Here is a 14,036-nt window from a genome sequence, read left to right on the forward strand (position 1 = left end):
CTCTCCTACCAAATGTTAACTGACATTTTTCCAGTTCAAGTACTGTCCCATATATCACATTTTTATATACAACAGCAGCATGACAATATTGAAACTAGCCTAGTGTTATACACATGTATGTAAAATGTTTCTACTTACTATGCAGACACCCCATCTCTTCACCCCTCTGAGTCCACCCTGGGCAGCACTTGTAGACTGTGTGCAAATCCATGCTGTATACCTGCCTATATGCTGTGTAGTATGCTGTCCTGAGGAGGAGAAATGTTGTGAGAGTCGCACAATTGGAATTGCTGGTAGTTATATTATAGGTTTACATATTATGAATATAACCAAATGTGACATCATAGTCTCTTATATTTCTAGAATCACATCCTTGGGATTTTAGCTAACACAAAATAAAGATATATTAATGTCACTCAAATGAGTTTCAGTTTTTATCACTATAATGTCAGTAGCATTAGGAGTTTGTCTCACAATGGGAAACACAGGTCTGTCTCCAGCTATATTCAGAGCTGCACTGTTCCTCATTTACAAGCAGGTAAATCAGCTTTGTGACTACGAAGTAATGATCTCTGATCTCAGTGAACAGGCAAATCCATCATTCATCCACAAAGACTCTGAGCCCCATCATTTCAGTGGAACTTCTAAATGGCGAAGACGAGTGCATTTGACCAGGAGGACTTACAAGTATAACTCTATGTGTGTGTGTGTGTGTGTGTCACACTCACTGCATGGATGAGATGTCAAAAATACACTGTTATGATGTTATGGTATTTTTGCTTTTACCTCCTCTCGTAGCCCATACACCATCTGTGGTTGGTGCAGCCCTGTTTCCACACCTTGACCATGCGAGTAAAAGCCTGGACACAAGGCTGACGGGCCCCCAACATGGATATCTCCTGGTCAGCACAAACATTTGGCCTGTGCATGGAAAACACACAAAAAGAAAGACCAAGAGAAATGTTTGGACAGATGCAGTCAAAAGTACTCCTTCAGACTTAAAATCAGCCATAAATTGAAGGGAAAAAAACTTTATGTTATGCTGATATACTGTTACGATAACTTAAAGACCAGAATGTGAGATTTCTCATTGTTGTATATTATGCACTGCAGTAGGAAGTTGACTGAGTTGAGAGGTAGGGTTATGCAGCTTCCGATGGTGGTCTAAGCTTCCTGCAGAGCTGATGTATGTATTTCCAACAGACATGAACTTCCAAATGTTTTACACATGTTCAGTTGTATGAACATCAGCTCATCACACACGGTGTTTGTCAGACAATTATACAGCTTCCTGTTTGGTGCAATGTGCTTGATTAAGGCACAGAGAAAAACAGTCCATCGTTTGGACACTGCCTACAGCACCCAATAAACAACCAATGAAATTCCACAGGAAATTCAGTTTTTGTTCTCCAGAGCTGTTTGCATGTTCATGTGCATACGTGCAAAGATGTGTACATGCTCATTAAAGAGCAAGGAAGCTTGGACTGTACAGCACTCAGTCAAAAGTAACCTGCATCCATCTGTTTTGTCAGTGCAGGTAAACTGTCCAGAGGTGTCCAGAAACCATCTGGCTTCAATACAGAGCAGCCTGAAGTTAATTAGAGGAACTATTCAGCTTGTCCGGTAATGAAGACGGTTTCTTTGATCCTGTCCAACACAGTCTATTTACATTTGGAAACCTCTAGTAGAGTAAAGGCTATACAAAAAAATACACTCCATTGGAAGCTACGTTACATCAGTGCTATAAAAGACACATGCTCACAGGGGACCGGAAAGAGCGACTCCTAGTGGGAATTCCATAGAGTAAACTACAAAGTAACAATTTAAGGCAAAAGTAAAAAGTTGAATTATTTGTAAAACTTGGGCTATGTAAATAACAGTTTTTTAAATGTAGGCCAGGGCACGTGGCTTATATCTTATTTTAAAGCATGTAAATAATGAAGTAAAACGTTCTTATCCACCTGATTACTTAATGAAAAGTAACAAGTGCAAATAAAAACAGTGGAAGCGAACTAAATTCCGACACCTTACTTACATGCCAAGTTGCAGCTCCAAAGATGATGCGATGTGCATGGCGCTGAGTAATATCACACACAAAATGAAAATATCTGGGAACATAATTTCAGCCAGTCACAGACACGGAGAGAAGTACTCAATCGGCGCAGCGTCTGTGTCCATCAAATGAAGAGCATCCTGACCTTTATGGAAGTTCGCCTTACGACATGACTCAAATGTTTGTCTTAGTCTTGCAGAGATACTGAGAGATAGACGCAGACGTGATTTCCCGTTAACCGGTTAAGGCGGAGGGTCGACTTGTCCTCATGTCAATCGCAGTCTTTGAATGGCTCCGAGTAAACGCACCACCCACAATCACTGAGGGGCCAGCTCCCGAAACCCCCGGCGACACGAACCTGTGCACGCACGATCAACTTAGTAACACAGCCAGCCGCAACCTGCCTTCATAATATCTCATGCATAAATACATGACACGGTAAAATAGTAAGTGGTATTATAAGAAATTAAATGGTCTGATAAAAATGAACCATGCAGATCATCGCCCCTTGTGTATGATAATTTTAAAAAAAAGAGGGAGAGAGAGAGAGAGTTGTGTATTCCTGTTGGCACTGCAAGCACAGTTGTCTGCGGACATGGTTTTCGTTGCATATGTCTTCTTGCATATATGTATGAATCAATAAATGTTTAGATAGATAGATATATTACACTGAATACTGTATTAGATTAAGAGCAACGTTTGGATCCCACTCAGGAAAACTGTGTGTCACAGCAGCAAAAGGAAGAAAAAAAACATAATATAAAAAAAAATACAATACTATTTACATAATTAATGTCTATAATAAACAATATGAGGCATCAAAATACAGTGAAATATTAATAAAAATAAAAACAGTGGCATACATAGTGTATATATATATTTATATATATATATATATATGTGTGTGTGTGTGTGTGTGTGTGTGTATGTCTGTATATAGTAAGTACTGTTATTAAATGTATTGAATAGATATTGAGATAAGATGAGTACATTAAAATAAATATTTTTTTTGCATACAGAACTTGAAAAGAAATAAACATGGACCAGATAAAAACATCCATATCTAATGTTTCTGCTTTTAATTTCAGCGCTCGGTGCTTACTACGTAACTTCCTCCTGCGTTTCAGTACTTCCTGTTTAGAATACGGACAGAGGAAGAAGAAGAGAGGAGCCTCCTCTCGCATATCAACAGAAGGCGATGCTTGAGAGCTACAACATCTGTAAAATATACACGTAACCGTACCATTCGGAGTATAGTAGAGTTTTTATTGTCTTTAGGATTATAAATAAATTCTTCTTTGGCGCGGCAGCTATAGTAACAAACCATACGGTAAGAAACTGAGGCTAACGCACTAGCTTGAAATGGCGCTAATGTGTTGTCAAACCAAAACTAACCTTCGCTTAAAAATGTTGTTAGATCTACTGATATTTATTTAAACCACATATCTATCATTCATTAGTGTTGGTCAGTGATAGCATGCACCATCGTTGATGTTAGCATTCATGCTCAAATATACATATATTTCTGCAATGCGAGCAACTGCTATGACAACAAATACATTATCTGCTGAAACCTAGACTGCTGCTAAAGTGGTTGATGTAGCCTCACTTTGTGTTCCTTTGTCAGAAGACACTAAGTTATCATATGATTTTGTCATATGATGTGTTTTCCATCTCACAGCTCATCAGCTGCACCAGTATTTCCTAAGGAGAGCCTTGTTTTGTGATCTATGTTTAGAAACTGCAGCTTAATAAGGAGTGCCAGTAGATATGCAGCACAGCAAGTTCAGCTGGAGTGAAAATGAAACTATTAGAACACAGGAATCTCTCTTGTTGGATTGTTTCCTGCCCATTGTGACCATTTTGTGGCTAACAATTAGGTATGTTTTGCTGAACACTTTATTCCATACAGCCAAATGAACGGAGCAGCATTCCCCTCCCCCACGGCAGAGATAGCCGAGATAAATCGTATCCAGTATGAGCTGGAGTACACTGAAGGGATCAGCCAGAGGATGCGCATCCCTGAGATGCTCAAAGTGGCCCCACAAGCCCACGAGGACCCTAATGTTGGATCTCAGGAAGTCCCCCGCAGTGTCTTAATGCAAGTCCCAGAGAGAATTGTGATTGCAGGTCGGTATACAATAAAGTCTTTTATTACACACAGTCTCTGCATGTCATTGGTGTCTTTCAGCTGAGTGTAATCTAGCTATTATGTGGCTTTGATAGAACTATTGACAGATACAAGATAACCCTCTGTCAGTGGCACAGGACTTTGTCCATCCAGTCTCTAGAATCTCATTTGGTTTTCAAATCACAGCTCATTGTTTAAATTAAGTGAGATAGAGAATGTATCAGTTTCTTGTTCTAAACTCCAGTTCACTTCTTCCTTCTTCAGGAAATAGTGATGACCCCCAGTTCTCCAGACCTAGAGACCTGGACCTAATCCAGTCAACACCACTAGAGGCCCTGTCACTGAAGACTCCACCTCGAGTCCTCACCCTCAGTGAGCGGCCTCTGGACTTCCTGGAAGAAGAGCAGCGAGCAGCTCCAGACACTGAGGAGGTGGTAAGTGATTAAAATAACAAACAGAATGCTACATAAAATCCACTCATTGACTTCAGTATTTTACTTAAAGTACACCACAGCCTGAATAAATCAGTTGCCATTTTTGCCCTATAGTTGCGGCCCCAAGGACGAGTGCGACGAGAACGCTCAGCCAGTGAAAATGCAGCTGTCCGTAATAACAGTCAGCTGATGAGAAATGATTCCGCGTGAGTATTGGTCTGGATATACCACCTTAGCCTGGTGCTAGCTCCAGCTTATCTCCTACATGCATGTACTAGCATGTTACATCTTTCTTTTGTTTCTGTCCCTTTGTACTGTACTGGCATTGTAAGCTGTTTTGTTGTTAGTCGATTTGCTGCTTTCAGTGTTAATGCAGACTTTAGCTGTTTTTACCACTCACACTGATCCATTAACTAATAATTTTATCCAGTTGACATGTGCTCCTCCCTTTGATTTGATCATTGTCAGACTTTAAAATGTTCTAAATGACTTCAGGATTAGTGCTAAGGAATGAAAAAAATATTGCTTTTAGTGTAAAAACACGTTTTAAGACCACACTCTCCAGTCAAAAACACTTCATGACACAATAGAAAAGCTATAAAGAACAGATGTATACTATTCATTTTTAATGTTTTTTTTTATTCTAAGCTGTTTAGATGTTAAGCATACCTAGGATAGCTTTAACAGTTACATTGGGCTCTTGGGCAAAAAATTCTTTCATGTCCCAATCACTTTTCTCAAAAGTTTTTGGAAACAAAGAGAAAACTAGAATCATATCCCAGTACTTTAGGGTCACATCTCTTTTTCCATTTCTGTTTTTTGTTGTGTGTATTTTATGTTAGTAGAGCACTGTGGTTGGCGGGTTAAGTCTCTAGCTATTACTGCAACATTACTTTTATTTACTGTTCACTCAATTGCAATTTTTACAAAGTCAGTAAAGTTGAGGACAGTATCTTTTCCTTATTTCTCTCCCTCTCCTCCTTCCTTCCCCTCCTTCCTCTTGTCTTTTTCTTCCCTTTTTTCTCTAAATTGGCTGCTCTTAATGGTGGGCACTGAGCAGTGCAACCATGTCCCCCCCAGCCACTGTCCGCCCTTGCCCCCCTCTCACCATGACTGAGACTGAAGAACACAACCTGTACAGCGCTAGCGGTGTTCTATCTTTCATCCAGTCCACTACACGACGGGCCTACCAGCAGGTCCTGGAGGTCTTGGATGAGAACCCTCGCAGGTGACCTCCCAATCATCCGGTCATTTTTTGCTTTAAAAAAGGAAACAATTGGGCTCCTAGGTATTAATCAGAGACGGCAGTGCAGACTGTTACAATAAAGGTTCTTGAGTACTTAGGAAAATGAGGGGTTTCATGTGGTGTCAGCTGTGTTTCTGAAATTTAGTTTGGCCCTTAATTATGTTGGAAAGTTGGGAGTGTTTGTGTGGTAGCCTTAAGCAGTATGTGACCATTTTCTAACTGACTATTTCTAACTTTCAGTAACAATATTAATACAGCATGTATTAATCAAAGAATCTGTAGTGACATTTTTTCTGCTCCTTTCTAAACTGTGCCTTTGGCTGAGGTCATTTTTACTAGACATATTACAGTCTAACAATCACTACTGAAGGACTAAAGTGTTGACTAGTCACGCATTTGATTAACTTGTCAAACACTTTAGATTTAACGTTGGAGGAAAGTTAATTATCTCCCTTGGAAACTTGTTTGTTTTAATACCATCAGAATTAACAAAGATGCAGTGATGCTGCACCAAAAAGAGGCCCCTGTAAAGTGAACTAGCACTGACTATGCATTTCTCCTTGAAGTTACACATTTGCTCAAAACTTCACAAGTGCCCATGGGTCAGGAGAAGCTGTAAACAAACAAAATAGTGGAAAATAAACCAAGAGAGTTTTCCAAGCATATGTATATATTCATTACTGAGCAAAAACGAACCTTAAAATACTCACATATTTTAGCTTACACATTCCTCAGAGTTTTGTAACAGTTTAAACTTTTGACTGTTTGCCTTCCTGAGGAAAAGTTTTGTAAACATTACTCACAGATGTGTATTCATACCTTCTGCACACTTCAGAAATATGATTTACTAAACATTTCCCCACATTCCTAACCTCACAGGAGAGAGATTTCTGAAGACAAAAGCTTTAGAATTTTTGAAACCTTATGATGGTTAAGGGAAAAAATCATTTAACAGCACTCATTTAGATAAGACATTGTAAAAGGAAAGATTAGTTGTTGGTTTCCAGGACAACACATAAACTGTAGGTATGCAAAGGGCATGCAAGTTATGTCTGCATGTATGCAACACTGTACCATGCGTGTTTCTCTCTCTCTTATGTTCCCTTCTCCCAACTCTGTCTTTCCCCACCTCTTCAGCAAACCATCTCTGCGAGGGGGGTCGGCTTCAAGCTCCAACCCCCTGCATGACTCCAGGTAAACTCACCTGGCATTTTCATTCTGTTCCCTTTTCATTTTCCTCATCTTTTCTTACCTTACATTCTCATTTCAGGTCAAGATATAAGATTAAATCCTGGTAGAAAAATAACCTCTAAAACTAATGTTGCAGTTGTTCTTAAATATACGCTCTGTCTTTACTGGCTGAATCATAATCGTCTCAAAGTGGCTGTTTTCTTCTCAAGGCTTGCATTATCAACATATGAAGTCTCACTGGATGGAGGACCTGATGATATGACTGTGGTTGACGCGACAACGCTTCGACGTCAGGTTAGTTCTTAATAAATACAGTATCTCCATCTTGTGGCCTGAGAGATGCTCCTACAGCTCCTGTGACTGAGAAAACATTTTTTCTGATTTGTCCATAGCTCATCAAGCTAAACCGGAGACTCCAACATTTGGAAGAGGAGAACAAGGAGCGAACAAAGCGTGAGATGATCCTGTACTCGGTCACTGTAGCTTTTTGGCTCATCAACACTTGGGTGTGGTTGCGGCGTTAGAGCTGTCCTGCATTTCTGCCATCACCTTGACAGGAGAACATACTATCCCTTATTCTATGTGTCAAATGTTAGCTACTCGCTGCACTCAGGTCCTGTGCGAGAAAGACCTTGACACGTGTGTGCAAGGCCTGCTGTGCACAGGGCTGATATTTTGATTTTGTTTATTTAAAACATGTACAGTTTTATTTTTTTACTCTTCTCTCATCCTGCTATCCTCCTTTTCTGTTTTCTCAAGGTTTGTTTTTATTAGAAGATCTTCTTGCTCAGTGCTAAGCATGACTTGTTGTAAATATTTGTTGAGCTTTGGAAAGAAGTCATCCAGAGTTGCAGTACAGCATACTTTACCAGAAGAGGAAAATAGAACTGCGATGCGAAGATGTAACATGTTGAATATTTAATGTGGAGAGAGTAATATGTGACTTGACCTGGGAAATGTAATGGAAATTTAGTAAAACCAAACATATGATGTGTTGTCCTGTACTTTTATTGAAGCATTATTAGAAATGCACACATCACTATAATCATTTCAACATGTGATGAAGGAACTATCTCTCATTGAAGGACTTTTTCCAGTTTTATTTACACTGGTTATATTTTTTTTATCATAATTTCTGCTTAATTCTGGTGTTACATTTTTAATAAATGAAAAATACTGCAGGTTGCCATTTTTTAGATGCACTAACAACTGTTGGAAAGTTAGTAGACCTAGTGTTTATTTGTTGAAAAACATCATAATTAGTTAACATTTGTGTTGCTTTAACATGAATGTACAAAGCTATTACTGCCCCTAAAGGAAAACACTATAAAAGAAAATTGACCAGGTCAGATTTATTGTGTTTTCAGTTTTACAATTAATAACCATATCAACAAAATGCTGTGAAATCCTTAAATACAAATATTTACCACAAATATGATAAACAACGAATTACTTTTCACACTTAAATATGCATTTTTAAAATTAAAGCTGAGCCCTTACTGGGCTTTTCATTGTCTCACATGACCAGTCTATTGCCCGTCAGGTTTAAAGTGTATTTAATTTGAGGCCATGTCCTGTGAGACTGCATAGTTCAAACCTTGAAAGCATCAGTCCAGCTCCTCAATCAGGCAGCGTGGTGCAGAGGAGGTTTGGTTTGTCTTTGACTCTCCCACAGGTGGGAATATCATTGGCTCACAGGCATCCCAATCCCCCAAATACACCAGTGATGAAGAATCGTTAGAGACTTCAGTGAACAATGAACTTTTGTCTGGATTTGAAGTAGGGATGGTCTCGCTCTGGTTCCCAGTTGGCTCATCCTCATCACTGCCTCCTGATATGACCTCTATTTTTGGTTTGAACACCTGCTGAGAAGAGACCACTGCAGCAAAGTTTTCTGTGTCCACATCCTCCAGATCAGGCAGGTCATCAATATGCAGTGAGCGATTCAGTGAGAGGTGAATGGTTTCCAGCTGCTCTACATCCTCCAGCTCTGTAACCAGTGGTCCAGGACCATATGTTGGTACAACCTCATCTGTGTGTGAAGGAGCTGCCCTGATTGGGGGAGGCTGTTTCTTCTCACGCTGCTCGCTCATGTTCACCTGCTCTCTCTCTGCTTCATTTCTCATGTCTTGGGTTAAGCATGACTGGTTTTGGTGTTTGTGATCTTCCACTTTCTCTGCCTCTGACATCTTCACTGCAATACTTTCTTGCTCTTGTGCTGACTGCTCTGGATTCACCTCTTCTTTCCCCTCTCTCACAGCCCACTTCATCTGAGATTGGTCCTGGTCGTCTTTCTTCAATTGCTCTCTCTGCAACCCTTCAATTGGCTGCTCTTCCTCTATATGTTCACCTTTCTGGCTTGTGTTCAAGTGTTGCTTGACTGTCTGAGAACTCTTCATAGGCATCCAGGCTGTCCTGCACAAAGGCTTTGATTTTCTCTGTTGATGAAGTCAAAATCTGGTGGTTGTTTTCCTCACATGGAGTGGTTAAAGCGTCAGTCTCCCCTGAAATGAAACAGACAGACAACACTTTTTAATGATGCAAACCCACATTTACTTAACATCTGTTTGTGCATGGGAAAAGTTGAGAACTTTGTTCACCTTTCTCCTGTAGCTCTCGTAGACGGCGTCTCTCCTGAGCTTTTTTCCGAATCATCGCCATGCTGTCCAAGCTGTCCTGAATTTTCCTCCTCTCTCGTGTTTCCCACTGCTCCCGTTCTTTGCACTCCCCCTCCAGCCCTCCCACTGCCCATGCCTCTGCACACGCCCTGTCCTTGGAAAACACAGGGCGATCATCAAGAAAGGTGAGCTGCTTGAGGCGCACAATCATAGTCTTCCTGTAGTTTGGGATCTTTTTCACCACATCATTTCCCATTAGATTTAACACTCGCAGTTCTGGCATGGCCTCAAGAATAGAGAGGATCTCAGGGTCATTTAACAGGTTGTGAGACATATCCAGCACACTGATTGCCAGACATTGACTCAGGTGCTCTATGTCCCCCACAGTTTCCAGCTTGTTATGGGCAATCTGCAGAGTGCTCAGGTCAGGAAGGCAGGAGATGTTCTCTATGGTGTGGATATAGTTGTTGGAGACATTCAAGGTGGAGAGTTTTTTCAGATGTTCAAGGTTTTCCAACTTATATATGATGTTCTGCTGAAGGAACAAGCAGCGAAGGTCAGTCTGGGCATCCAGGTTTTCAATGCGTTGAAGCCCATTGCTTTCCAGCCAGAGACACTTCAGTCCTGTGTACTCCTCTAAGTTCTCAATGGTGGAGAAACCTTTGAAATGCAGATACAACGTGTCATTCAGGCAGGGTGTAATGTAAAGTTTGTTCTGCTTACAGTGGTCTCTGAGGAACTTCTTGGTCATTCGTGGCCCTGACTGTAAATCCTTTTTCTCTTTAGGTGGGCTTTGAAGTTGTTTGTCATTTTCCTTGTTTTCTTGAGCTCCATCCTTTTTCATGGCGTTAACTCCACTTTTCACACAAGTTCTTTCGACATCTCCAACTTCCATTTGTGTTGCCTCTTTATCCCCCATCGTATCTTGGAATTCAACCGTAGACATCGCCAAAAATATATATCAATTTAATAAGTAGCAGAGATTGAGGTAATCTCTATTTGTTTTGGAAATGTTTAACGAAAGCTCGTTAGTTGTCGAAATCCGGTGAATCTCACTCAGCAGTTCGCTTTTGTGAATAACGTTAGTTAACGTTTATGTTTGTTTCCATGGTAACGCTAGGTCATTCGGATAGGACAGGTCCGGCTGGCAGGATATAGTTTCTTGTTCCATGTCGGATACTTTTAGCTGTTGCAATCCGCTGTCACTGAATCAACATGGCGTCAGGCTACATACTAAATCGTGGTGCGCTAACGTTAGGAATTCATTGTCAGCGTGTTTGCAGAAACATATCATTGTCACAGGTCAGAGAGAAAAAGAGATGGATGAAGGTGTACACATACCTCATGGCAAAGAAGTTAAAGCTTGACGGACCGCCACCACCGAAGCCACGGTAAGGCTAACGTTAGCTAACACAAGAGTTCACTAGAGAGCATTTCAAGGCCATTTGTGTATTTTATATTTGTCAGTGTGTGTGTTTATTGACATTAGCCGTTTGTAAAAATTAATTGATACAGACAAAGTTACAGCTGCATTACCTACGTTTCATAGTAGACCCGTGCAGCAGCGTGTGGGTTGTGACTATTTACAGTTTTAATGAAACCAGGAGCGTAGCTAGCAATCGTGGCTCCTTGGCACAGGTGGAGGAAAATCGGGACCCTCCTTTACCCTAGATTTATCGTTCTCGTTTCATCATCATTTCATATTTAAGGACGTTGTATTGATGATAACATTTGAACCAGTGAGTTTTGTCTGTAATCCTCAAAAAACCCTTTTCCTGTGCAAGTGCATAAAGTATTAACTATAGTGAATAGTAAGTAAGAAGTAATAGCCATTTTTTCTCAAGTATATAAGAGCTTGTTTGGAAACTTTCTGCAAAGACAGTCAACTCCATGTTTGATTTTCTTTCAGGTCTCAACAGCCTCTGTGGGATTACCACACAGAGGTTCAGGCTTTCAGCACCCGCCTTCATGAAAACTTCTCTTTGGAAGTACTGAAAACAGCTTTCATCAATCCCTGTTACCTGCAGGCAGAGCAAGAGAGGAGACAGGGGTTAGGTGTGGACTCTGAGACCACCGCTCTTGTTCTGAAAGATAATGCTCAGCTGAGTGCAAAGGGAGTGGGGTTCACCAGGAGCTTCCTGACCGACTGGTGCAGGGCCAGCTTCCCGAGCCTGCCGAGTGAGGGGGTGGAGAGTATTGTAGGGCACCTCACCAGTTCAGCAGTTGTGACATATGTAGCAAGAAATCTCGGCATTGAAGACCTAACCATGAGTGCTGAATTCCCTGTTCCTGATGATGTGCTCCACTCTACATTCATGGCAGTGATTGGAGCTCTACAGGAGAGCAGTGGAGCAGAGCGAACAGGATTCTTCTTAAGGGTGAAAGGCTTTGTGTACAATATCATGAACACTCAATTTTTGGCCTAAGACTGACTCTGTTGTCTCCACAGCAATATAATATGACATTTTTCTTATGTAATTCACTCATTTCCATCTTCTTTCCCCCCTGTAGGATTTCCTGGTCACACAGCTGATAGGAAAGGACTTGTTTGATATGTGGACAGTGGTCAACCCAATGGGACTACTGGTGGAGGAGCTCACTAAGAGGAATGTCCCTCTGCCAGAGCCTCGCCTCATCAGATCTGCTGGAGCCAGTACTGTCCTGCCACTATACTTTGTTGGCTTGTACAGGTATGTGTGCTGTTGTGGATGCTGTTTCCCAAAGTACAGTAGTAAATAAAGATTTTTAAGTTGAAGAAAAGGTCCTAAAAATCAAGTTATATCACAAGTTACACTCTATAGGTTTTAGTGAGATGCAGATAATTTATAACAGACTCGATCGATCGTTAACAGTATCCTGTGTATTTTCTGCCTATCTTAGTTATTTTTTGTTTCTGTTTGCCTGTTTGTTGATTCAGTGATAAGAAGCTTCTGGCCCAGGGTCCAGGAGAGACACTTTTAGCAGCCGAGGATGAGGCAGCTCGCGTGGCCCTCCGGAAACTCTACGGCTACACTGAGAACCGTAGGCCGCTTGACTTCTCTCCACAGCAGCAGCATCAGCAACCATTAATTAAATCAGTCAGCAGCAATTAATTCAGTAACAACTCTTATGCGGCACCAGAAAATCATTTAAAGGGCTGTAAAACAGGGAAAGTGGCTTGAATTTACTTGAGAGTACAGTATGTCTTGTATGAGGTAAGGAGAAATAAACTAAGGTAGCCATCTACCCTGTTAAACATCAGTCCAACAGTGCACTTGTCAGGATTGATTCTGTTGGGTATTTAAATGTCAGTTTCCCCAGACATACATACTGTAAGATCCACATTTCCACTAAACTGGACAGTGATCTAAGTATTTTTTAATTAATTATATAACATGGTCAAAGGTTAAGTCCACTGATCTTGTAGCTTACCCTGGCTAATGGTCTGCATGTTCAGCAGTCCATCACACAAAATATCACTGATGTCTGGTTGTCCTTGTAAATAATACAATTGCCATGTGGTTTACTTGGTATTCTATTATAACCGTTTTCATCTGTCATAAAGAGGAATAAATATGTGTACATCATAACTCTGTTCATGCATGTTTCTTTCAATTGTGACTTGTTTTCTTCCTCGTTATTGTATTATGTGCTTTTATGGGAAATGAATGTGTGGATATAGGTGTCTATACATTATTTCTGATGATGTTTTATCTGTAGGTTGCTGACTTCCCATTCAAAATTTAAATAAGTAGTCTGTTATAATGTCTACAGGCAATTATCTTTCACATATTTCCATGGCACACACTTAAGTTACTGATATAAAGTCTAGTCCCAGTCTTGACTAATCCTATGTTTTTTATGTGCACGGTTTCATCCTTACTTTATTATTCGTGTTTTGTGATATTTCTGAAATTAAAATGCCGTATTACATTAGCACCTTCAGCATTGCACCCCTATAGTAGTGCAATGACAAAGTTAATCCGCATAGAGGCGCTGGTGTGTTAAAGAAAGACCAGTAGCGGTCTGCGTAGTGTCAGGGGTACAAACCAAAGAGGTCTCATGTTGGAAACAAGATAGTTCACGCCCTTTGCTAACCCTCGGAATCTGTTCTTAAACACGTGAAATTCCGCGGACGTCACCTCATGCGCCCTCTGTCTCCAGTAATGTTTTCAATGTATTTCACCACCCGATAACTACAAATAAACTAACGAATGGAATTGGTAATTGCAAAAATATAAATTAATCTTCATTGTCGACCAAAACTGCGCACTACGCACTATATATGAGAAGTCGGAGCGGAGCAACATCATTGTCGTACATAACCACAACATTGCAATAACGTTGCCTTATAAATATTATTAGCGTAGCAGGCCTACCTCTA

The 14,036-nt window shown here is 40.6% G+C and overlaps 4 protein-coding genes across 6 annotated transcripts in view; 2 read left to right on the plus strand and 2 right to left on the minus strand.

The window, feature by feature from the left end:
• megf6 (multiple EGF like domains 6) overlaps positions 1–2,393 on the minus strand; it is a 56,977-nt gene extending 54,584 nt beyond the window's left edge. Inside the window, exons 1-3 of the mRNA XM_018681133.2 lie at positions 2,036–2,393; positions 787–921; positions 139–248 (exon numbers count right to left, since the gene is read on the minus strand). Of these exons, the coding sequence (XP_018536649.1) occupies positions 139–248; positions 787–921; positions 2,036–2,118 (328 nt within the window). The 5' untranslated portion in view covers positions 2,119–2,393. The remainder of the gene's footprint in view (positions 1–138; positions 249–786; positions 922–2,035) is intronic.
• A 794-nt stretch (positions 2,394–3,187) lies between these two features.
• Positions 3,188–8,045, plus strand: mffa (mitochondrial fission factor a). Of its 3 annotated transcripts, XM_018681127.2 has the most exons (8): positions 3,188–3,383; positions 3,966–4,183; positions 4,449–4,618; positions 4,733–4,824; positions 5,679–5,846; positions 7,002–7,058; positions 7,265–7,349; positions 7,448–8,045. In XM_018681127.2, the coding sequence occupies exons 2-8, from the start codon at positions 3,970–3,972 to the stop codon at positions 7,577–7,579; spliced, it is 918 nt and encodes a 305-aa protein (XP_018536643.1). In that variant the 5' UTR covers positions 3,188–3,383; positions 3,966–3,969; the 3' UTR covers positions 7,580–8,045. The 3 variants fall into 3 exon arrangements, with proteins under 3 accessions (XP_018536643.1, XP_018536644.1, XP_018536645.1); XM_018681128.2 differs by lacking the exon at positions 5,679–5,846; XM_018681129.2 differs by lacking the exons at positions 5,679–5,846; positions 7,002–7,058.
• Positions 8,046–8,199: 154 nt separating this feature from the next.
• dnaaf1 (dynein axonemal assembly factor 1) lies at positions 8,200–10,785 on the minus strand. Its single transcript, XM_018681130.2, is given in 3 exon segments — positions 8,200–9,410; positions 9,412–9,559; positions 9,656–10,785. Coding segments are annotated over 3 exon segments (1,833 nt in total). The 5' UTR covers positions 10,593–10,785; the 3' UTR covers positions 8,200–8,662.
• Positions 10,786–10,841: 56 nt separating this feature from the next.
• On the plus strand, positions 10,842–13,242 carry mrpl44 (mitochondrial ribosomal protein L44). The gene is made up of 4 exons (XM_018681125.2): positions 10,842–11,064; positions 11,583–12,051; positions 12,185–12,363; positions 12,591–13,242. The coding sequence occupies exons 1-4, from the start codon at positions 10,889–10,891 to the stop codon at positions 12,763–12,765; spliced, it is 999 nt and encodes a 332-aa protein (XP_018536641.1). The 5' UTR covers positions 10,842–10,888; the 3' UTR covers positions 12,766–13,242.
• The last annotated feature ends 794 nt before the right edge of the window (positions 13,243–14,036 follow it).

This window comes from Lates calcarifer, linkage group LG21 (genome assembly GCF_001640805.2).
Source record: "Lates calcarifer isolate ASB-BC8 linkage group LG21, TLL_Latcal_v3, whole genome shotgun sequence".
Classification (NCBI taxonomy): domain Eukaryota; kingdom Metazoa; phylum Chordata; class Actinopteri; family Centropomidae; genus Lates; species Lates calcarifer.